The 24,922-nt window shown below is 53.4% G+C and overlaps 1 protein-coding gene across 3 annotated transcripts in view; it reads left to right on the top strand.

The window, feature by feature from the left end:
* The window catches only part of PCSK6 (proprotein convertase subtilisin/kexin type 6), a 131,965-nt gene that overhangs the window by 67,635 nt on the left and 39,408 nt on the right, over nt 1-24,922 (top strand). For all 3 annotated transcript variants that reach the window (XM_037053753.1, XM_037053751.1, XM_037053752.1), the window contains exons 7-11: nt 5,792-5,964; nt 10,865-11,077; nt 14,098-14,198; nt 18,396-18,499; nt 20,112-20,229. In XM_037053753.1, coding sequence (XP_036909648.1) covers nt 5,792-5,964; nt 10,865-11,077; nt 14,098-14,198; nt 18,396-18,499; nt 20,112-20,229 — 709 coding nt within the window. The remainder of the gene's footprint in view (nt 1-5,791; nt 5,965-10,864; nt 11,078-14,097; nt 14,199-18,395; nt 18,500-20,111; nt 20,230-24,922) is intronic.

The raw sequence follows: 24,922 nt of genomic DNA, 5'->3' as shown, positions 1-24,922 counted from the left end.
AAGACATGGTCCATGCAAGACCCTCCCTGGAACGGGCCTCGTCCCGTGGACCCAGGGTCCACAGCAGGACACACCCGGGAGCTCACAGGCCACCCCTGGCCCCGGCCACACCCCCGGGTTGCAGGGATGTGGAATGGCTCCAGCAGGACAGTGGGAGCAGAGCAGGAGACCAGGACAGGCTCGACCGTCCCCGAGCCTCTCAGTGCTGGTCCCCGAGCCCTGCGTGTGACCATGGGGACTGGTGCATGCCCTGACACCTTGCAGACCACTGCTGCCCAGCGTGCGAAGACTGAGCTTGTCCTGCGCGCACATTTTTAGACACCCGGGAGCCCTGCCACTGTCCTTCCCAGGAATGAGTGATGTCGTCCCCAGTAATGAGGAACCTTTGAGGTCTGGTCGCATTTCTCAGCAACTGCTGAGACCTCCCTTGGCCCCAAGTGGCTGCTGGTAGAATGGAGCATACTGTACAGTTTTAGTGGAGGAAAAAAGAAAGCAAACAGAACAGCCCAATCCTCTGTGGATTTACTGCAGTAAACTCAGGATTAATGAGCAGAATGTGTTGGGAGGACCTATCTGTCACACTCAGGAAGCTACAATCTAATTCCACTTGCCACCGTTCACTGCTCTCGCATTGCCGTTCATTTGCTGACGGCAAAACACATTACTTCTCAATAAACAAAAGTGGGCCCTGCTGGGCGCCTCCCCTGCCTGCCTTCCTCCATACGCCAGCGACCCAGCTGCTAGCGGACTCCTATATCGGTGTGTGCACGCACATGCACACATGTGTGGACATGCATGTGCACACACGTGAGTGCACATGCATGTGTGCCCACATGTCCCTGGCTGTGCACGTGTGTGTTTTTGTGTGGGCATGCATGCTCCCAGTTGTGTCCCCACATACATGTGCACACATGTTTTGCATGTGTGAGTGCATGCACACACACATACATGTGTGCATCATCTTCTCATTGCCTTTTTTTTTTTGCTTGCCCAATAGAAATTTATTTTCTCTCACTTCTGGAGTCTAGAAGTCCAAGATCAAGGTGTCATCAGGTTTGGTTTCTTCAGCGGCCTCTGCCCTTGGCTTGTGGATGGCTGCCTCTCACTGTGTCCTCACGTGGTCGCCCCTTGAGCTGTGATTTTTCTGCATCTGAATTTCCTCTTCTTACAAAGACAACAGTCATAGAGGATTAGGGCTCATCTATGTGGACTCATTTTAGCTTAATTACCTCTGTTCAGAGCACATGTCCCCAAGCAGTGACTCTAGCAATTCCCCATTGCCCCTTACCATGGCGCTTCCACGGGGTATTTGGTGTGTCTTGTGTCACCTCATGGGGCTGAGTGCATGAGACAGGCCTTCCTTGCCACATACAAGCTTGTCACTGGGAAGTCACACTCCAAATTAGGAGCAGGGGGAGGGGCGGAGACACAGTCAGTGTGAGAAAAGTGTTGGCAGGTTTCTGAACTTTACTTGGAGACTTGTAAAATCGTTCATTTCAGCAAGTCTTCCAAGCATTTAAAATATGATTGGGGCCCTGGCAAGGTAGCTCAGCTGGTTAGAGCATTGTCCCAGTAATACGCCAAGGTTGTGGGTTCGATCCCTAGTCAGGGCACTTAGAGGAATCAGCCGATGAATGCATCAGTAAGTGGGACAGCAAATCCATCTCTCTCCCTCCCCTTTCCTCTTTCTCTAAAATCGGTGAATAAAAAAATTAAAAATTGAAAATAAATAGAGTTGGCTTCAGGCCATTTTATAGAAAAGCATCTGTGGTTTAACGTGAGACAGGTCTGGGTCAGCTCCCGTCCGCAAGCAGAAAGGCCTGTTGGGGCTGGGAGTGCCGATGGCACCCCTGAGTTATTTGCCCAAAGACAGATCCATCAGGTCCTACAAAGCTTCACCGTCTTTCTGCTTATAACACCTTTTACCGTGTGTCCACAGGCCGGTCTGCAGAGTGGAGACCGGCCACCGTGAGCCCCGATCCCAGCCTGCTGCGGCCACCGAGAGCATGCTGACGACTGGCCATTCAATTGCCATCCAAATGATTTGTCCCAATTATTTCTGTACCTCATCATTGGTGATAAATGGGTCTTTTTTTTTATTAGAAAAATTACTGTTTTTCTTCAATTTGGCATTTCCAGGGAGCCATTCATGTTTAAAGCTAATATTGGAACAGCAGGTTTCTACTGAAAATATTTGCCTTTTCTTTGTTGGCACCCTGTCAGTATGGGGAAAATTAGATGGCTCATGAAAACCTAAATCCATTAGGCTTTTTTTTCTCACACATCAGTCACTCTTTTTCCAAGAGGAAGGCATTGTGAGAGGTGTCGGGAAATTGTTGTGGTCATGTTTTTACGTATTTGGGGGATGGCTTCTGGCATCACATTCTTCTTTTCTAAAATGGGCAATCCAGCCCTGGCCGGGTGGTTCAGTGGGTTGGAGCATCACCCCGTACATCAAGAGATTACGGGTTCGATTCCCTGTCAGGGCACTTGCCTAGGTTGTGGATTCAATCCCCAGTTGGGGTGCATATGGGAGGCGACCCATGGACGTTTCTCTCTCTCTCTCTCCCTTCTTCTCTCTAAAATCAATAAACATGTCCTCGGGAGGATTGAGAAAGAAGAATAAGCCTTAGCACCTATGATACAGAGTGACTGTTACGTGGAGGAGACCTAGAATAGTGGGTTGCATGTCCCCACCAGAAGACCAAAGTTGATTTTGGCTGCCTGGACCTCCTGCCTCAGAAAGTCCTTTGTCCAAAATAAGGCCCAAACGAAGCCTGTTTCTCAAACAGCACCAGGGCCAGGGCCTCAACGCCCATGGAATCCTCTCAGCTACCCTGCCAGGTAGTTTGAAAAACTACCCGTGAAAAACAGGGCTTGGAGAGTTTGAGACCCTGCCCCAAAGTCACACAGTGGATCCGCCACTCAGCACTCTCTGTCCCCTGCCCTCTTTTAACCCACTGCAAGCTGCTCTTTATCTTGTCAGAGATAAGACATCTTTGCCACGCCATGCTGCTGCTGTCCCGTACTCGTCGTGACCCCCCTCTGGGGGTTCAGAGGCCGAGAGAAGTCCAGGACACAGCAGGGACCAGGCAAGGAGGCCTCCCGGGCTGCCTGATCCCTCCTTTCCCCCCGCCCCCCAAGTCAGGAAGCAGTCGGAGGAGGCTCGGCCCTTCCCGTGGAAAGGAGAAGGGGGCCCTACGAGAGCTGCCGACAAGCCAGAAAAGATTCGGCCCCTGGTCTAACTCCCTTGACCTTCAAAGGGACATCGGTTCTGATTCTGTCCATCAAAGGACTCAATGAGCAAAGTGGGGAGGCAGAAACCATCAATGAGGAGACAGTATTCACCTCCTGTCACCGACAGGGGGTTGATTCCAAACGCAAGCAAAACTAAGTACTAGATTGTTTGAGTACGCACACAGCCGATGGTATTAAAGTGCTATCGTTTTTAAAAGGTGATAAAAGGACAACCCAGAATTCCGAGCGCTTTGCTCTGTGCGGGGCAGGGCGTGGATAGAGGGTCATGTTCTCGTTTGCATTCGGTGGGGAGTGTACAATGACTATTATTTTATTAGGCATTGTAGCGAACATCTATGTGATGCACCATCCGTCCTACACATCATATAGCGTATTTTTTAAAGGTAAAAATAGTTATTTTTAACAACTCCTGGAGGTAGGTGTCATTACCCCTATTTTTGTCAATGGGGGAACGGGGGATCAGCAGGGTCAAACTAGCCTCTAACACAGGGGTGTCAAACTCATTTTCACTGGGGGCCACATCAGCCTCACAGTTGCCTTCAAAGGGCCGAATATAATTTCAACTCCTCAACTCCTCAAGAGTAGTTACATTTATGCAGTCCTAAAATTATTTCGGCCATTTGAAGGCAACCTCGAGGCTGATGTGGCCCCCAGTGACAATGAGTGTGACACCCCTGTTCTAACAGGTACCTCGAGTGCCTGCTGGGTGCCAGGCACTTCCTGGGAACCCTGTTTTTGAGTTGAGAGGGGGCTGTCTGTGAGGCATGAAGTGGATGGGCCGGCACCTTGACCTTGAACTTCCCAGCCTCCAGAACTGGGAGAAATCAATGCCTGTTGTTTATGGCATCTGCTCTGTGGCATTTATTTTGCTGCTGCTGCAGCCCCGTGTCATGGAGATGGGACCTCAGGTTGCGGGACAGCCCAGGGAAGCTGCCATAGAGTCTGACATGGTGCCACATGGCCAGAGCAAATGAGCACCTGGTCACCTGCTCCTGAGGAGAGGACTGTGGGGCAGACATGGGAAAGGACAGCAGAGCGTCCCACACCTAGAGTTTTGAACAGACAACCCAGGAGGATTTAACTTACATGGAACTTTGGTCCCCAAGCACCTGGAGCAGTGTCTGTTCACAGGATCTCCTCCGGGTGGCTCGACCTGCTTCAGCCTGCACCACCTCGAGGGGGAAAAATCACTGCTTTGTGTTTGAAAATCAATGCTATCCAGAGTTTCTGTGTTTGGGGTGCCTGCTATACTGAGGTAGATTCTGGGATAGAGAGTGAATAGTTCCAGTCCAGTCTGGCGGGGAAGGGGGCCCTCTGCTTGGTGAGATGAGCCTCCAGTGCTGCCCACCGTGGGGGTGCAAGGGGGCGCTGCCCCCACGAACACCCACGTCTTGAACAGTCTTGAGTGGCGGTGGGAAATGCTCTGTAGAACGTCAGTGGGCGGCGGCGGCGGACCCAAACAGAATGTGATATGCCGCAGGCAAAGAAAAATACTAGAAGAAAATAATCCAAGTATCATCACGAGCAATTCCTCTATTGCTTAGACTTTCTTTCTGCAAAGAGCATAAATTAGTCTTATAACCAGAAAAAGTCCCCTTTTCCATTATGTCTAAGGAGCTCTAAGATTTCAAGTTTGTTTTGATGGAGGGTACGGGCACCCACTGCATGGATCTGGGCCTGGTGTGGGAGGTGTTCTGGGGGGCAGGGGAGACCCCAATGGGGTGTCGGTGGGTGTCGGAGCAGCTACCCAGAGTGTCGATCCAGGGTCGGGGGAGCAGATCTTTTCTGAGACTCAGGTCTTGTTTTACATATTTACGGAAATCCAAGCCAGAGGAGCTGGTGGCTGCCATTACCTCTGCTTCCCGGTGACCGTCACTGAGCCTCCCTCTGCAGGCCAGGCCCTGGGGCAGGAGTGGGGGGCCACAGCTGCTGAATACAGAGCGTGGTTAGTCATAGAGGCAAACACTGAGCACGGGGGCCAAGTGGAGAGTCCCCTGGCTGGGAGGCGGGCACTGGGGGAGGCTCATAGGACCCCATTCACCCCTTGCCTTTTGGAGTACTCCCCAGAAAGCCATACACCCCGAGCTCCTAAAGACCCCTTCGGGGAGCACAGGCAGAGATGAGACAACCCCTCTTCCATCGGCTGAGGCATCGCCTCTGTCTTCTAGGTTAGTGGCTCCTAATTATAGATCAGGGGTGGAATAATATTTTTAAAAAGAGAGAGAAGTAAGCGTAAACTCTGAACAGCTAGGGCAGCTGGAAACGGCTCCGAGCTCTGTTATCAGAATGTCAATTTTTTAATACCAGCGTGGCATCGCAGCGTGGAGAGGACCGTTTGAACCCTCTCTTTTCCGAGGAGCGTCGTTCTCTTTGTTGCCGGCGTGCGTGGGTCCGGGAGAGAGGTGTCCAGGAGGCCATCGGGCAAACCCCCAAGCGGCCTGGGGCCTCTGTGGCTGAGCCCCGACTCCTGGCTCGCTGGTTCGCCGTCTCTGCGGGCTCAAGCACGCAGCCACCGAGCCCTCTCCACTTCCAGGCATCCGCATGCTGGATGGGGACGTGACCGACGTGGTGGAGGCCAAGTCGCTGGGCATCCGCCCCAACTACATCGCCATCTACAGCGCCAGCTGGGGTCCGGACGATGACGGCAAGACGGTGGACGGGCCGGGCCAGCTGGCGAAGCAGGCCTTCGAGTACGGCATTAAAAAGGTGTGAGTGACCCAGGGCTCCAGGGGGAGCTCTTGAGGGAGTGGGAATAGTAAAAAAATAAATAAAATAAAATAACAATGGAACATCAGAGCGACACAGGCCAGAGCCCCAAAATGGTAGCGGGTAGTCCTGGCTGTGCCAGGACCAAGCTCGGGGAGAAGTCAGTCCCTCAGGGGCTCAGGGAAGGAGTTGAGCACCTAAGCGGGTGCCAGCTGGGCACCCCTCAGCCCGGACTCCGTGCCTTGGACCCTGGCTGCTCCGGCTGAGGGCGGTGAGCAGGTGGGTGGCCTGCTATTTGCACTGTGCAGGTGGCAGGAAGGGTGTCCCGGCCTCGGCTCAGCTGCCCAAGGAAACACCCAGTGTGGAGCTTTCTGCACCTGTTGTGGGGGGTGCCCAGGAGTGGGAAGCCTTGGTCTTGCTTGCTCCCCTCCCAGCTAGGATTTGAGGGGTCTCACAGAGCGGACCTCCTAGTGCTGATTCTCCAGGGACAGGCTCCAGGGACGCAGCGGAGGCTGGCGGCTCCTCCCAGGAGGCCTGCTGGCCCGCAGGCCCAGCCCCAGTCTCTCTGTGGTGTGATCCATTCCAGGTCCTTGTGAGTCAGAGGCTGGGCGAGCCGGAGGCGGCTGGCCGTGACCCAGCTATAACAAGCAGGGTGGCGAGGCCCATCTCTGGGTGAGGACAGCTTCTTGGACCAGACAGGCGGAGCTGTGGTCAGCATCTAGGTGGCCCTGGGTGGCCCAACCAGCCCCAGCCCAGAGCACAAGGTGGGGCCCAGTGATGCTGGCAGGGGTTCGAGCAGGAAATCCAGGCATCCATGGGCAGCACCTCTGACTTTCTCCTATTGCACAGGGCAGAGGGACCAGGGAGGGGAGGAGCGGGTGGGCCCATTTTATTACGTATAGATTTTTAGACTTTAAAAAAAAATCTTACTGTGATCCATGCAACATGATTAAAATGTGGCTAATGTAGAGTTAATGAATAAACCAAATAGTACGAGGGCATTAGATTGAAGGCTGCCTTTCTCTCCCCTGCCTGTCCTCCAGTCCTGCCCTGCCCGGGAGAAATCTTTTAAGATTTTATTCATTTATTTATTTTTAGAGGGAAGGAAGGGAGGGAGAAAGAGATAGAAACATCGATGTGTGAGAGAAACGTCAATCAGTTGTCTCTAGCACGCCCCCTACTGGGGACCTGGCCCACAACCGAGGCACTTGCCCTGACTGGGAATCGAACCTGCGACCTTTAGCTTTGCGGGACGATGCCCAACCCACTGAGCCACATCAGTCAGGACAGAGGAGCAATGTTTTAAAAATCTATTTATGATTTCTGTTTTCTAAATGGTACGATTTGACTGCTTTTCTGGGTGTACTGAGTTTGGTCATTTTGTATTCATTTCCTGGTACAAAGGTTGAGCACTTAGCTCTCAGAATGGCCCCAACCTAGTGACACCCCCACCCTTCCAGGCTCAGGCCTCACCCCTGCGTCCTTCACCTCCGGGTGGCCCTGGGACGCTGTAGGATCAAGCATCACCAAGTCAGCTGCTGCCCCCCAGGGGCTGCCAAACCCACACGTCGCATCTTCCCCAGCCTTGGCTCCCGCCACCCACTACATCACTGGGATCTCATGCTTGATGACAAGCGCAACCTCCCGCAAATGGGGCTAACTGCAGCTGTGAATTAGAGATTCTGTTTTCCGCGTGGAAGTCGTTGCTCCAGATGGTGTTGATCGTGCATGTCTGTCGCTAATACGAAAGGATGTCACGAGACTTGAGGGCTCAGGACAGGTCTCCCTCCCCACCCCACCCCCATGTCCAGTCGGGGAGAGGTGATGATCGGCCTCACTAGCTTTGTGTAGACGGGGCTTTGGGAAGTCGAGGGTGCGGCGAGGGGCTCTTTGCACTCAGAATTCTGAGCAACACCAGCTTCGTCAAGCTGTCAGGGGACAGAGGAAGTTGCAGAGGGGACCCTGCGGCTCCCTGTCATTCTTGTCACTTTTTTTTTTAATTACTGAGGTTCTTTTCTTCTTTTTCCTTTTCTTTCCTTTCTTCTCTTTTCCTTTCCTTTCCTCCTCTCACCCCCCTTTGCCCCTCCCCTCCCCTCCCCTCCCCTCCCATCTTCTCCCTTCTCCTCTCCTCTTTTCTTTTTTTTTTTCCTCTTTTCTTTTTTGAGTTATCCTGAAGTCAAGTATGTCACATAGGAAGCCTTCCATCACAGCTGTCAGAAGTTGTTGCGGAAAAATCCTCCTGGAAATTCGATGATCTCTACCCAAAGCCCCTCCTTCCATCTGGTTTTTCTTCGCAACGACCCATTTGTCACCTGTAGTCTTTTTCTAGAACACTTGACTTCATCTCAGGGACGTGGTGTCCTTTGGCGGCCGGAGACTGCAGAGCCATAATTTGGCCGAAGGATCTGTTTCACGTTGGTCTTTAGGAATCTCGGAAACAGCGACCCTTCAAGTATCAACCAGAAGGGAAGATGGGCACCGCGGTGGCCTTTGGCATTTTAGAACCTGGATATGCAGAGTGGGGTCCAGAAGCAGCAGCCCCAGCATCCCCTGGGAGCTCGATAGAAATGCAGAATTTCAGACCCACCAAGAATGAGAGCCCCAGCAATTCCTATGCATGCTCAACAACTGGGGTGCTGCTCTGGCTGGGTGGCTCAGGTGGCTGGAGCGTCGTCCTTACATCAGAAGGTTGCGGGTTCGATCCCCAGTCAGGGCACATATCTAGGTTGTGGGTTCGGTCCCTGGTCAAGGTGCATACAGGAGGCAAACCAATCGATGTTTCTCTCCCACATCAATGTTTCTCTCTCTCCCTTTCTCTCTCTCTAAAAGCCAATGGACATATCCTCAGGTGAGGATTTAAAAAAGAAAAAAAGAACGAGGGTGTTATTTGAGTCTGTTCTCTGTGCTGCCGGGCAATCAGCTTGCATACCCCATTCTGCAAAGTGACAGCCTTCTATAAGTAGTTTGAAGTGGGGTGGGGACTTGGGGGTGACAGTGTCTTAGAGACAATTGTCATGGAAGAAAGACAGGCTCTGATGGGTTAAATACCTTTTCATTTGGATTTTAGTGACTTTGAGCTTCGGATTACTCTCTTTAATCAGAAGGTAGTTAAATACCCAGACACACCCATTTCCTTAGCAACTGGGGCCTTTCTTCCAGGGCGTTGTTGATCTTTTTTGCTAACTGTGACTAACCTTTCTGTCTGTGGCGCGCTGGGCTTGTAGTTAGGTCAGGTCCTCGCTGGCGATGGGGACAGCAGGGCCCGTGCGCAGCGGGACTGGGCAAGCACGAGGAACCTTCCTGTGGGCTCCGCGGGGGCCGGAGGAAATGTCAGATCACAACAAATAGGCACAGAAGGGCGGAAAACTGTGGTCACTTGTTCTGCAAAGGGGAGCCGTGTGGAGCTCCCAAAGCGGGCGGGTCCTCTCAGCCCAGGGTGGCCTTGCGTGCTAAGGGACAGCGTGACGCGTCCCGTCAGCAGCAGGGCTCCCCATGGACTCCGGAGGCATTACAGAATGTTGTTGACAGTTTCCTTTAAATTGGCCAGTTGCCGGGCGTAAGTATCAATTTCCTGCTGCGTGTTTGGGAAGGAGGGTCGTTGGCAAGGGCGCCGGAGTCACCAGCCCTGCAGGGCTTGTTCCATGCGCAGACGGGTGTTGGCCGCACGCTCCGGAGTTGGCTGCACCCACCAGTCGGTCCAGCCACTTGAACTGAGTGGGTCTTGGGTGAACTCAACTTCAGCGGGAGCCTGTGGCCGGGGTGACCCCTTGATTTGGGCACTAATCATTAACTCTGTGGGTGTGGGATGGAACGGGCACCCACCTGGGCCCACCACTGTCTTTCAAAGACTCGCTTTCATGGGGACGTTCTTAAAAATGAGCTTTGCACGCAAGGGAAGCCACTGGCCTTGGCTGGCATGGAGGGCCTGACCACTTCCGTGCATGCTCAAGTGCCGCCGTGGGCACTCACCACCTGGCATCCCAGAGATCAGGGCCGCGCCCCTGTTGTGAAATGCAGCTCGTTCTCCAAGAAGAGGGCTTCTCGCCCTGGCCACTGTGGCTCGCTTGGAGTGTCCTCTATAACCGAAAGGTTGTGGCTTCGATTTTCAGTCAGGGCACATGCCTAGGTTGTGGGTTTGTTCCTCCATCTGGGCTTGGTCTGGGTGCATGCAGGAGGCCACCAATTGAGGCTTCTCTCTCACAGCCTTGTCTTCTCTCTCTAAGAGCAGTGAAAAAAAGCAGGGTGCTTCCTCAGCTGGGTTTTTGAGAAACACACCCCCCTCCCCAGAGGACCAGGTCTTTCAATCTAGGAAAAGTAATGTTACAATCCTGGCTGGCGTGGCTCAGTGGATGGAGCACTGGCCTGGGAACCCAGGGGTCACCGGTTCGATCCCCAGTCAGGGCACATGCCTGGATCGTGGGCCAGGTCCCCAGTAGGGGGCATGCAAGAGGCCACCACATATTGGTGGTTCCCTCCCTCTCTTTCTTCCTCCTTTCCCCTCTCTCTCTAAAAATAAAATATTTTTTTTTAAAGAAAAAGTCACGGTATAAATTCAGCCATCATCTTTCCTCTCAGCATTACCTATGGCATTGTTTGGTCTTTTTGACATCAGTCTCATATAAAGGAAATCCTAGGCAGAGCTCTGAATCAGGACAGCACGTACGAGGGCCCTTGGCTGTTCCCAGGAGAACACAGGGGTCCCTCTGGGTCTTGTCCTCGGGACAGTCCTGTGAGTCTGAAGTTCTAAGTTGTTTCTAGTTTCTAGGTGAAGCTTCTAGTTTCTCCACTGTTAGAAGCGCTCTGCAAAAATCCCGCCCTGTGGCCTCCACCCCGCGGGCAAGTTCCACCCCGCCAAGTCCGGGCTGCCCGCTGACGCCTGGCAGTGTTCTCTCCTGCACAGGGCCGGCAGGGCTTGGGCTCCATTTTCGTCTGGGCCTCCGGGAACGGCGGCAGGGAGGGCGATCACTGCTCCTGCGACGGCTACACCAACAGCATCTACACCATCTCCGTGAGCAGCACCACCGAGAGCGGCCAGAAGCCGTGGTACCTGGAGGAGTGCGCCTCCACCCTGGCCACCACCTACAGCAGCGGGGCCTTCTACGATCGGAAAATCGTGAGTGCCCCCGACGCACCGGACAGTGGGCGGTGTAGGGACACGTTCCCTTCCCGCTTAACGGAGTGATGAGCCAGATCTGGGCCAGTGTGTGTCTGGCCCCCAGGGACGCCTCACCCTCCCGTGAACCAGCTGTGCCTCTGGGTAATAACCCTAGTCCTGTGGCGACCTCCCTCAGACCCTGCCTTGCTAATTTTTGCACAGAATGCCAATTAAAACCCTGCCTGGCTCTAGAGGTCTAAAAATACCCTTTAAGAACGGGGTGCCTTCTTGCCACGAGTCTCCTTTTGGCTGCCTCACATTCTGTGGTCACAGCACTGGGGATCCAAGTGCCCGGCTCAGTTTCAACGTGCAGAGTTGAAAGTAAGAGTAAGAGAAAGCTCCAGCTTCGTCCTGAAAGAGCGTAGAAACCCAAGCGTTCCTCTGGGCATTCCTCCCCAACAAAAGGACTTTTTCTAGACACAGAGGAGCAGAGGTTTCTGCCCGCTCAGCTCACTTCGATGGACATAGGGCGTTTTGTCTTGGACAAAGCAACTGTTTCTGTTTGGTATATACATGGACTTTGTGTTTTTTCCCTCTCTGACGTTCAGAGAAGGACGAGGGGTGGGTGTGACATGGAACGTAATGCACAGTTCAAATGTGCAGTCATTACGTTGGGCTTTAGACGTTTGAAACCCAGGACCACAGAAGCAGGCAGACACGGCTTCGTTTTAAAGCTCACTGGCGTCTTCTCACTTCTCCTGCTGCTTGGCTGCCTCTTTAGAAATGGGTTATTTCTGGGTTATTTTTTGCCTTCCTCGGTGGCAGAATATACAGGCTCCCTGTTGCCCGCCGCGCACTCCACGCCGGCGGAAAGGTCAGCCCCGATCGTTCGGCCGCCAGCCTGGCAGAGGGCCCCGGGCCAGTGAGCGAAGGTACTAATTTAAGTTATTTTTCTTTTCCACTGGAGCACGCGCCCCTGGGACGGGCGGCCGAGATGCTGAATGGTGTCCTGTTCATTTAGGAATTGCACTCACTGGAACACGGGCTGGCTGGAGTCTCGTAAAAACAGTCGCCTGTCCCGAAAACCCCTGGCTGGAGGGGAGCGAGGTGGAGACGGTCATTGGACACTTTGTACTGGGGGCTTCATTCGTGCTGAGAGGCCAGTTCTTCCCATCCCTGGGAGCAGGGCCTGCAGCGTTATCGGCTTCATTAATCAAGCTGCATGTGCGTGCTTGTACGTGTGCACGGGTGGGTGCACACGCCTTAGCCATAAAATGCCAACCTATGTGTGGAAGGGGGTAGCGTGGACGAGGTCACAAAAGCAAATGTACTGTGTTGCACTTTCGGCCCTGAGACTTTCTTCCGGGAACACGGACGGCCCTTCCGGGTTCAGCTCCTCTGGGTCCTCATCTCCCGCTCTGAGTCCCCTTAGGGATCCGGCAAGGGGATCGGCAGCCCTTGCGGATGGTTGACAGCCTTCCGGCAGGTGTCTGAGGGAAGTCGAGGCCTCCCTTGGGACGCTGTCACTTGGGACTTGCCCTTCGCTCTGTTCAGTGAGTACAGAGCAGCGTTCTCCTGGAGGGAAGCATCACCCGGTGCGGGGACCCGATGTCTTGACAAAAGGCGCAACGTCTGAAATGAGCATCCCTGGCTCACTCCTGGGCTTTGCACACACTCCCTGAGCACGAGGCGTGCTCCATGCACGGGGCTCGGTCTCAGGAGAGGGGCGAGTCCGTGCCAGGTGCCCGCTGTGACTTTCACGCAGGCCAGGGAAGGACATGTCACTGGGCCCACTCACGGATAGAGATGCCGGGGTCAGGGGTGGTGCATCCTCGCCCGTCTCTCTTCTCAGCCGCCCTCCTCAAAGACACCTGGACGCAGGTGTCAGCTGGGCCACCTTCTGTTCAGGAGGCTCCAGGGAAGAATCCGTTCCTTGCTCATTCAGGTTGCCAGCAGAATGAAGTTTACTTGTGGTTATAGGATGGAGATGCGTGTCCTTGTGGGCTGTCCGCCAGGGCTGTTCTCAGCTTGTGCAGGCCACCCACACCCCTGGGCTTGTGTCCCCAACTCCCTCTTCAAAGCCAGCCGTGATAGGTCAGGTCCCTCTTATGCCTCATCTCTTGGACGGACTTCCTGCCTCGTTTCATTTCAGAAGGCCCTGTGATTACCTTGGACCCACTGGATGACCCATGGCACTCTCCCCGATTTCAGTGAGGCTGGTTAGCAACCTTAATTCCATCTGCAAAATGCACGGGGGGAGAGTGCTAGGGAGCAAAACACTGTCTAGCGTAGTAGGTGCTGCACAGCTGTAGCTCCACGTGCTGATTGGGGGGCGACTGCTCGCCACGTCGGGTGAAAGGCAGGGCACACATCAGGCCGTGCAGCCGTGCAGTCCAGAGTCGGCCCCTGGGTCGGCACAGCCAGCCCCGCCTTCCCACAGAGGGTGGTCCGTTTCACGGCCTCACCCTGTGGGCCCTCTGAGCTCAGGAGCGCTCCAGGGCTCCCTGCTGCTGTCGTTGGAACTCGGTGCTTGGGGACAGTGTCCGCTCTCTGAGGAGGACATCCTGGGGGCAGAATGATCTGGGACCTTTGGCTAAAGACAGAAATGCGTTCTGGGCCACCTGGGCACGTCTACTTGTCTCCAGCTGCTCTGAAGTCTCGTGGTGACTTGGGGGCTGTTGCAGTGGACGCTGGCCGGTGGTCTTGCCACGGACACACTGCAGGGAGGGCCCCCTTTGTTCCATTTTGTCCCACCTTTGTGTCTCTGCCTGCACCTCGTCTTCCCTCAGCTTTGTCCCCCGCCTTGTCCCCGCCCCGCGATTAGCTTGTTCTTGTAATGGGTGCCTTTATCACACATGAGAGCCAAGCAGTTTGGGAGGGGACCCTGGACACAGCGAGCGCCTTGGTGGCTGAGATGTGTCCGAGTCGTGCCTGTCCCCTCCCTGGGACCCAGGTTCCCAGGACCAGGCTCCTAAGTGTCCTCTGACTTCTCCTGAGACCTGAGCTCACCTCCTGTCCCCCCTCTGCTTTCCCCCCAGTTCACCACGGACCTGCGTCACCATTGCACCGACGGTCACACGGGGACCTCGGTCTCAGCCCCCATGGTGGCGGGGGTCATCGCCTTGGCGTTAGAAGCAAAGTAAGTGCCCACTTGCTTTCCCTTCCTTTTCTTCATGTCTTTATCGAGTGTGTGTGGTGGCGCAGGAACGTGCCCCTCACGTACACGGGCCCATGTTAACCTTCCGTAAGTGCACCCTGGGTCACGAAGTCCATTCATGCTGTTGAGTCGCTATCACCTGCCGGCCACCTCCCGACTGTCTCATCGTCCCGGCCTGGAACCCCAAACCCACTGAACAGCCCCCCGTCCTCACCAGCCTGGGTGGTGCTCACCAGACACCACAGACTGTGGGGGGCCAGAAATCTGTTTCTCCCTCGCTGGAGGCCAGAAGCTGAAGCCCGAGGTGTTGGCAGGGTGGCTTGCTCCTGAGGCCTCTCTCTTTGGGGTGTAAATGGCTGTGTCTCCCTGTTGCCTACCTGGGCTCCCGTCTGTGGGCATCCAGGTCCTGGATCATCGGGGTTCCCCCGGGTGATCCCACCTAATTCCCCTGCCGAGACCTGTCTCCAGATACTGTCACATTCCAAGGCATTGGGGGTTAGGGCTTCAACATATGAATGGGAGGGTACAAAACTGAGCCCATAACCCCCTATTCCCACTCCTCCAGGCCCCTAACAACCATCATTTTGTTGTTATGTCTCTTCAACTTTGATGACTGTAGATCTCGAATAAGAGTGGAATCACACAGTATTTGTCTTTTTGTGGCTGGCTTCTTTTTCATTTTTTTAAAGATAATTATCAATATGTCTTTTTTAAAAAAAGATTTTATTTATTTTTAGAGGGAAAGGAAGAGAGACAGAGAGGGAGAGAAACATCAATGTGTGGTTGCCTCTCGTGCGCCCCCTGCTGGGGACCTGGCCCTCAACTCAGGTCTGTGCTCTGACTGGGGATCGAACCGGTGACCCTTTGGTTCACAGGCCTGTGCTCAATCCACTGAGCCACACCAGCCAGGGTGTGTCTGGCTTCTTTCACACAGCCCAACGTCCTCGAGACTCATCTGTGTTGAAGCAGGTGTCAGATTTCTTTTCCAAGGCCATCCCTAAGGGGCATGAAGTGTTCCTTCCCTTTTTCCTTTTTCAAGACCCTGTGGGACCACGAGGTGGGCCATACCCCAAGCCTCCCGGCCCCTCGGCATCACACAGCAAAATCACCGCTTCGGCTGCTGCAGCCAGCCTTTCTGAACGTTAGTTCATAAACCAACAATGCAAGGGTGATGCTTTATCTGTCATGAGGCGATACAAAAAGGCTATAGTTACAAGTATATATAGTTATTAGTACGTACAGCAAAAGCAAGCTGGGGCATCAAAAGCAAATTTTTCTTTATACATCAAAAGCGCCCCAAACCTCCCAGCTATGTGAAGTAGTCATTTGTTCTGGATGGGATTTTAAATGAGTCAAAAATCATGTTCAGATTGCTCAAATCCTTGTAATTATGTCTGTTTGCGTGCCGACACGCACCAGGCCAAAGAGCAGGCAAGGCGCACGCTACCCGTTTAACAAAGGAGCGGTGAAATCATCGAGTGTTTCAGGCCAACGCGTTAGCGGCTGTGTCCCGAGGCTCTTTCGTATAAAACTCTAAATAATTAGTTACTGGTGTGGAAAGTCGCTCCCACGCACTTCGCAGTTCATTATTTTACGCTTTCTTCCATTCCTGATTGGAAACATGCGAGGGATTCTGTTCATCAGGACGAGGTACAAAACAAACCCTGTTTTGTGCCAGATTTTTCCATTAACTTGGCCCATGGGCGGCCCCAGGGACACGCCCATCGTGTCTCTCGTCAGTCTCGCTCATCCTCAGAAGTTTTCGGGGAGACACTCCAGGGAACTTCACGGAGAACTGCCGCACCTGAGAGCTTGGGCACAGACAGACAGGGCCGGTGGAGGAAGGAAAAGGTTTTCACCAGGGGCCCGCCGCCTGGGTTGCGATTTGGAGACCCGGGGAAGCTCAGGCGTCTGGACAGCAGGCCTGCCGACCAGCTGGGCAGCTTGCCTGTGCTCACTCCTGCCGCAGAGGGAAGCAGGGAGAACCAGACTGTCCCGGGGAGAGAGGGCCCAGGGCCCAGGGCCCAGGGCCCAGGGAGGGCCTGTGAGCGGGAAGGAACAAGAATGAAGAGAGACCGACCTTCCTGTGTGAGAATTGTCCTGCTCAGGTCGGTCCAGGGCTTCCCATCGATCCCTTCTTTACTGAAAAATATTTCCAACGTGTTATTTCTTAGACCTGTTTTCCTGACAAACTCTATCTGGGATGTTATTGCCAGAGTCAAAAGTAAAATGGATTTCCTCAGTCTGAGATGGGTTTGGACATTCTCTCTTTTCTGGACGCATTCCCTGGCGTGTTGTACCAGACTTCCAGGCCCAGCTTCAGCCATCCTTGAGGCGGCCCCACTGACATGCGAGGTCACTCCATAGGTCACTCAGGTCACGAGGGGCACAGCCACGTCTGTTCTGTCTGCACTCCTGAGACTGTGCCCACTTTGCCAGAATGCAAGGCCGAGGGCCACTCGGGCCGTCAGAGCCCTCCTCTGACAGTGAGGCTGACCGTGGGCCCCCAGGAGGAGCAGCGGGCCAGGGGAGGGGAGCGGGTCAGCCTGTGCCCAGCAAAGGTTTGGAAAATGGACCAGTGGGCGTGGTTGGGGTGCAGCAGCCAGGAGGCCAGTAACCGGCCTGGTGGAAGGAACATGATGGAAAAATCAGGGAAGGCGGAGCCAGAGCCTGGAGACCCTGAACCTCAAGCAGGAGGACCAGGAGCCCAAGACCCTGAACCCCAAGCAGGAGGACCAGGAGCCCAAGACCCTGAACCCCAAGCAGGAGGACCAGGAGCCCAAGACCCTGAACCCCAAGCAGGAGGACCAGGAGCCCAAGACCCAAGCCACAGGTGCCTGCTCCTAGGAAGACAGGCGAAGAGGGAAGGATGGGCGGGAATGTAAAGTGGCGTTGCCACTGTGGAAAACCGTGTGGTGGGGCCTCAGAAATCACTCCGAATTCCCATAAGATCCAGCAGCTCCCCTTGTGAGGAGAGACCTCAAAGGAGTAAAGGCAGAAACTTGAAGAGATATTTGCATGCCCGTGTTCACGGCAGCATCACCCCCAACAGCCCAAAAGGGGAAGGCACCCCTGCGTGCATCAGCGGGTGAATGGGTGGGCACAGCATGGCCTGGCCACACAGCGGAATACCATCCAGCCTTAAAAAGGGATAAAATGCTGACACAAGTGACAATGTGGACGCACCGTGAGGACAGGGTGCCCAGGGAGAGAAGCCAGTCACAAAAGGACACGCGATTCCCCTCGTATGAGACACCGGGAAACATCGATTCCGTAGAGACAGGGTTAGAAGGGCAGTCGCCAGGGGCTGGGGTGGGCGGGGAGGGGGTGTTGACGGTGTGAGAGTTTCAGTTTGGGAAGATGAGAAGTTCTGTGGGTGGATGGTGGAGACGGTGGTACAAATGTGAGTTCAGTTAAGACGGTAGATTTATGTTACGTGTGTTTTTTAACAAAGACCATTGTGATGACTGGGTGGGGACAGGCACCGGTCGGGGGCAAGGGCAAAGGCCGCGTCATCGAGGGAGCGCCTGGCATTTGTCCACATCCTGGTCCTGACCCTGTGAACAGAGGGTGTTACCCGAGCGTCATCCTAACTTGAATCCTGACGTCGGGGGTGTAGAGAAGACAGGAAAATGTATGTGAGACTCGTAGAAAAATGACCTGTGCCTTTTTATTAGCGGCCACACATTCTTTTAATGAAATCTCTCTCCTCTGCACCAAAATGAACGTGTTGTAAATGCAGAATGACTAAAACCTCAAATTGTGGTCTGCAAGCGGTGGGCCCACCTGGGTGGGAGGGTCCAGGCAGCTGAGGGCTTGGGCATGGTGCCCGGCCACCTCACGAATCCCACCAACACTTGCCATCCACGTGAGGACATCCCTCTCTCTACTGCCACATGCCCCGTGTCACCCTGCGCAAACTCGAGCAGAGCTGGACAGCGAGGCCAGGCTTTGCACACTGTGGATCTCAGGTCGCCCACTGTGCTATGTTATTTCAGGGTTTACTTGCTGGACACTGTTCTTTACAGAGAGGTTGTGAACTAGTCCCTTGCCTGGGGAATGGAGCCCCTGGGGCTGCCTCCAGTCCAGGCTCCGGGCTGGCTCCTGACCCCCCAGCTCTGAATGCGCCTGTGCAGCCATCAGCACTGGTGACAGCGGTCTTTCCTTGTGTCTTTGCAGCAGCCAGTTAACCTGGAGGGATGTGCAGCACCTGCTGGTGAAGACCTGCAGGCCAGCGCACCTGAAAGCGAACGACTGGAAAACCAACGGCGCCGGGCATAAAGGTGCGGGGCTCCCAGTGTGCTGGCCGAGGGCCTGTCGCCCTGTCCTGGTGGACCCCCTGGGCCACCTGCTGGAATCGGTAGGAGGGGTGACCCAGATTCTCAGAAAGAATCCCCAGGTAACACTAACTGTGTGTCACAAGAATGGAAAGTATGTGTGCCTGGCGAATTCAGAAAAGTATCCTGGAACCTCAAACTGGTGTTATAGAAGAGACCTAAGGTCACTAGGGTTCAAGGTTGCCTAAAGTTCATGACTGTTGCCATAGCCAGGTGCCATTCTACCACTATGGACTTATTGGTTTTCTTTAAATCAACTTGCCTCTTTTTTTTCTACATCAAGAAACATACTTTAAAAGGAAACTTTATTACATCTAGTTAATCACGGGCTTGATGTGTACTCATATTTTTTCTAATGAACATTAAAACATATCCATAATTATTATGATAAAAAATGTTTGTTTGTGTGCCCCTGAAGAGCAACTTGCATTCTTAGCCCTCAATTTCCTCATCTATACAATGAGGACATGGAGATAGCTATGGAAGTTACTTTCTAACTGTAAAACTTCTGAGCTAGTTATGGAAGTTACTTTCTAACTATAAAACTTTCTCAGCAAGCCCCCATGTTATAAAAGTAACTCCTAGAACCCTAAGGTCTCTACCCCCAGAACAGCCTGTAACAGACCCAGGTACCATGAAATCAACCCATGGTCAAGACTCGTAACCCACATATTTGGAGCCTCTCCCAGGCAGGTAATTATAGGACTATGCTACTGGCTTTTTTTCCTCTGGCTTCTTACCAGAGATACTTGAAAAAGATTTGCATTCAGCCACGGTATGTTAGGGAAAGCTTCCCCTCCCCCTTTTCTGACATCCAGCTATTTCAACACCAAGCCCCGATGCTTCTACCTGTAAAATATAGGTCAAGCATTGTCACCAAGAGTTCCAGGAGACATTCCTTTCAATAAGGGAGCCATTGATTAGGCCTAATGTATCTTTGTTTTGTAGGAATGTGGGTGGCAGGGTATGCTGTAACCAGAGCTGACCTACATTTCAATTTGGCCTAATTAAATAGGAAAATAGATTGTATCTGGTTCTCGACCTTGCCTCTTAAATTAAACTTTGAAACTCTCTTGCACTGGCCAAGTTCAACCCCGGGCCGGGCCAGTTCACAGGGACCCGTGCTCTGTGCTCATGTGTCCCCGCATGCCCTGGAATTCAGCAGGGGAAGAAAATGGCCAAAGAGATGTAGTGATGGGTCAACTGGGGTTGGGGGGTCTCAGGTTGTCCCCCTCTGGTTTAAGATCCAGGGAGCACAGATGCCGACGTGTCCCTTTAATTAAGGCACAGAAACCTGTCTTCTCACCAACAGAAATTTCCAGGCCTCCCACTCTGCACCCGAAGGAGCGTAGCTCAGATTGAGTTGAGCAGCGGGGACTTTGGAGGGTTGTCCCGCCGGCCGAGGCTCTCGGGAGGCGGTTTGGCTCCTTCCAGCCCTTGAGGGACACCAGTGGTCTGTCCCAGGGCCGTGGAGGTCACCAGTCTGGTGCCCTCTGCGGGCCTTGCTCCCGCGCTGGGGCCCGGGGAGCAGCCTGGTCTGATGGCCCGGTCTTTCCAGTTAGCCATCTGTACGGATTCGGCTTGGTGGACGCAGAGGCTCTGGTCCTGGCCGCGAAGAAGTGGACAGCGGTTCCCGTCCAGCACACGTGTGTCGCTGTCACCGACAAGAGGCCCAGGTGAGGCTTGGCTGCGGCAGCGAGTGGAGCTGCAGGCACCTCGGGGTGGCCTGGACTCCGCCGTCCCGCACTTCGGGGTGGGTGTTCACACTTGCGTTCTTGTGCACATCAGCAGGGGACACACGCTTTTCCTTAGGGTCTGTGAAGCTGGGGGGGAAATCGTTTCTCTCTTTCTTTTTTTTTTTAAGATTTGACTTATATATCTTATTTATTTTTGGAGAGAGGGGAAGGGAAGGAGAAAGAGAGGGAGGGCAATGTTGATGTGAGAGGGAGACATCAATCCATTGCCTCCTGAAGCCACCCAAATGGGAATCGAACCTGTGACCTCTTGGTGCCCAGGACGATGCTCCAACCAACTGAGCCGTCAGGCCAGGGCCCAGTCTTGAGATTGTAAAGCATCCTTCTCTCTGGGGAAGGATCAAATACAAAAGAAAGTGGGGGGGGGTCTCTTTGCTCAGCTTTTTTGTTGTTATTGTTGGGACATGCGTGGCACATGGATATCAAAGTCAAGGAGAGGTGGCACTGAGCCCCCAGAGTGGGTGGGTCGGCCCCATGGCCGTGACCTTCCTACCCGCATCCCATCCAGGCAGCTCCTGAATGAAGCCTTTTTCTCCTGCAGGAAATAGTTCTAAGATGGCAGAGTGGTGCCTGGGTGGCGAAGGGTTGTTTTTATTTTTATTTTATTTTGTTTTGAAAGTGAAAGCACCCCGAGGTCAGACAGCTCAGGCCCCGGAACCCCGCAGTCACACACAGTGTGACACTGTTCCTATCTTCTTCAGGGCAGAGAGAGGACTCGGCAGGGTCAGAGAGGGGGGAGAAGTGGACTTCTTGTTCAAAGAAAAGCCATCTTCCTGTTTCACAGTTTCAGACTCTTTCTGGAATAGTCGGCCCACCTGCTGTTTCAAACCACTTGCTTAATCGCACACTCAGAGGTCTCTAAGGACAAGGGAGCTTCCAGGGAGAAGGGGGCAGAGGAAGGGAAGGGAGAGGGGGAGAGACAGCAAGGGGGGGTACCGGATGGAAGGTAGATGCCTCCCGTCACACTTTTGGGCTCCGCCTCCCAGCAAAACGCTCCAGCCCAGTGGCCTGTCCTGGTCATTCGAACCAGGGCTGCTGAACACGCCGAGTGCCGGTGGCCAAGCTCCTTCCTCAGGGTCCTTGTCTCGCTGCGCCGAAGCTGCTGGGACCGGTTGGCTCAGAAATGGAAACGAGTTCGCTCGCACAGGCTTGTGGTTCCCTGTCCTTCTCGCTGGGCCCTCCCCAGATGTGTTTCCTGGTCCTGCTCAGGAGGAAGCCATTGTTGATCCTCTTAACCTGAAGAAAGGCCCCACGGAGACCCCAAGCCCTCTGTCGACCATTCCAGTCTGGACAGTGGGATTCGGATCCCCTTCGGAGGGAGAATGAGAAGTTTCTAGGAGAAGGTTGAGCAGGGAAGGGCAGTAAAGGTGGGGCTGCCAAGGAACAAGAGGGCCCAGGGCCCCCTGCTCCAAGGCCAATGTCACTGAGCCATCTCTTTGTAGCTTGTCACCCACCCCTACCCCAGAACAGACTGAGCCCCCCAGAACAGAGGCCCTGGTGTCTGGACCACCTCTCTGATGCCCACATGGAGCAAAGCTCATCCTAGGCAGCTTTCAGGGAGTGCTGAGTCTACACGCCAAGGGCGACACGCTGGCTGGAGTGGCTCAGTGGATTGGAGCATCGTCCTGCAAACCAAAAGGTTGCTGGTTCGATTCCCAGTCGCCGCACAGGCCTGGGTTGTGGACCAGGTCCCCGGTAGGAGGTGCACAAGAGGCAACCTCTCCTTCTCTTTCTCCCTCCCCTCTCCTCTCTCTATAAGAAAAAAATAAGAATCTATATGCAGGGGCGAGGGGACAGTCACTTGAATTCAACATGTCCTTTGGTGAAGGAGAATGATTCATTAGAGCCCTCGCAGATGACACCCGATGACAGTATAAGTTGGACCTGGGTCTCAGTTGTGACATTCACAAATGTGTCAGTGATACGCCTGCCTAGTCTTGGGCCCAAGTGGTTTTCCTTCAACTCAGGACTTCTCTTCAATTAAAGGAAGATAAAGAGGATCATGACCGGTGCTGTCTGCCTGTGGAAAATTATTTTAAAGTCTGTGTGTGTCAGAGAGCGAGAGGGAGATAAAATTGATATGCTTATAACCTTTCTAAGCATAAAAAAAAGAAAGTCAAGCTTAGGATAATCTCTGTAAATGAAAAGTAGGCCCAGGTATTAAACTCTCTTATTTGATCCTTAGGATTTTTCTAGCCAACACTTCCTTGTACCTTTAAAATTCCAGGCCACCGAGACACAGCCGATGATATCCACTCCATATGATATTACAGCTCTCCACTCAGCACTAGAAAAACACCAACTTTTCTTAAAAGAATATGTGTATTGATTTTAGAGATGAAGGGGGAGAGCAAAAAACATCGATGTGAGAGACAGACATGGATCGACTATCTCCCATAGGCGCCCTGAAGGAGGATCAAACCGCAGCCTAGGTGTGTGCCCTGACCTGGGAATCGAACCCACAGCCTTCTCGTGTATGGGATGATGCTCCAACCAACCGAGCCACCCAGCCAGGGTGAAAGACACCCACTTTAAAAACAGGAAGGGAGGGAGAAAGAGAGGGAGAGACACATCGATGTGTGGTTGCCTCTCATGTGCCCCCCTACCAGGGACCTGGCCCACAACTCAGGCATGTGTCCTGATTAGGAATCGAACTGGCAACCTTTTGGTTCACAAGCCAGCATGCAATCAATATGTTAAGCTATACTAACCAGGGCAAGACACCCACTTTTAAAGCAACAAAAATTTGCCTGTTCATCTGTAGTTTTAGCAGGTTTGGAAAAGCACTCACACAGACAGATACTTCAATTCTAAAACTTTTGACTGTTAAGGATGTGTTGCTTTGAATAAGGGTTTTCTGTGGAGCAGACAACCTATTTATAGGTGTTTAAGAATGAACTACGGGTGAATCACGTACTGCTTATTCCGCTGGTATTTCATTACCCATGTGATACTCACTCCGTAACAACTCTATAAATACACAGATAAGGATGATGGGTAACAGTTACCAGGCACTTACTGCGCCGCCTGCATCGTTCCAAGCACTTGATGTGTAATCGGTCACGTACTAAAAGCCCCCAACAAGACTATGAGTTTGGGGCACTATTATTATCCCCCTTTTACAGAGGAAGAAACTGAGGCACAAAGGAATTAAGAAACAGCCGGGGACTGGGGTGTGGTGGGGCTGAGCTGCCCCCGCAGACCACCTGTCTCCAGAGTTTGCATTGTCCCTCTGAAAGGAAACACGTCACAGGAACTCAGGCGGCACTGGACCAAGTAGAGTGGCCTGCCTGTCCCCAGGAGATGTTTCCTCCTTTCCCTGCTGTCCCTGGCCAGCTGGGAGCCGACAACAAGAAAGCGCCTTGGTCCTGGTGACCCGGAAGCGCCTCCAGCCTTGGCCACCTGCCGGCACCCAAGGGGTCAGACCCTGGGGGCTCACCTGCAGCAGGTTAGCTAGGCCACCAGGTGAGGCCCTGTGGCCACCTCGTCCTGTGTTGCTGGGACCCATGTCGGCCTAACTCCAGCACGCAGCCTGGTTTTACATCTGATTGGGAAGCTAAAAGCCCCTCTCTCCTTCCGGCTGTCTCTGGATGGTACAGGTTCAGGCCCCCGCACCACCCAAAACCTCCCTCCTGGGCTTTTAAAAAAATTGATTTGAGAGAGAGAGAGAAACATTGACTTGTTGTTCCACATATTGGTGTATTCATTGGTTGTTTCCTGTATGTGCCCTGAACGGGAATCAAACCCTTAACCTTGGCTTATCAAGGCGATGCTCTAACCCACTGAGCTACCCAGGCAGGACTGTATGAGGTTCTTGCTTCTGGTTTCTTCTGTGGTGCCCTCCTTCCACAGGGCATGGCAGGGCCTGCTGAGAAAACGCGTGGGGTGCTCCGCAGTCCTGCCCCGCGGGGGACCACACCTGGGCCCGAGATATTTGTCCTACTTTCTGATATTCCCTGAGCGTGGCCTTCTCTCCTGCAGCCCTTGCCTCCCCTCTCATCTTTTTGATGCTAACTCATCTTCCCCAAATAGTAAACGCTACTGTCTTCTAAAATTAGGACTGGAATCTGAATAACACAGCTGACGCTCATGTTTCCCGGTAGTTATGTTCTGTGACGTCACCGCAAAGGCTGAATTCTCAAGGACGGCGTCATCGCTTGGGGGAGCGTGACGGGGTTTGTTAGGTTCCTGGTAGCGAGCCTCTGGTCACACGTTTGTCCACCGATCAATACAGAACCTTGTAGGACACGCGCTTCTGTTCAAAGACACCTTGTCTGCCGTATGTTGTTGATTCAGTAACATTGATCTCGCTGTCAGGAGCTCTCTAACTCAGGCCTGAACGAAGCTTGTCACACACGGGTTTTCTCCATAAGGCACATCACAGCCTTCTTGCCCTTGGGGACAGAGGAAGGCAAGTTAGCACTAGGCTTGGCCTCAGTTTGAACGGCGAAACCACCAACGAGCAGCACAAAAAATGTGAGGAACCTGCCACTAAATTGGTCACAAAAGTGCGCACTTATTTAAAGACTCAGAGAGGCCACGCTCCACCTCAACTGGAAACGTGGATTGGACAATGCAAATGTTTTTCTACTCCGTGGACATCCACAGGTGATCA

This window comes from Sturnira hondurensis, unplaced genomic scaffold (genome assembly GCF_014824575.4).
Source record: "Sturnira hondurensis isolate 20B ecotype Veracruz unplaced genomic scaffold, ASM1482457v3 Scaffold0007865, whole genome shotgun sequence".
Lineage (NCBI taxonomy): Eukaryota > Metazoa > Chordata > Mammalia > Chiroptera > Phyllostomidae > Sturnira > Sturnira hondurensis.
This window is presented reverse-complemented; position numbering and strand designations above follow the sequence as displayed.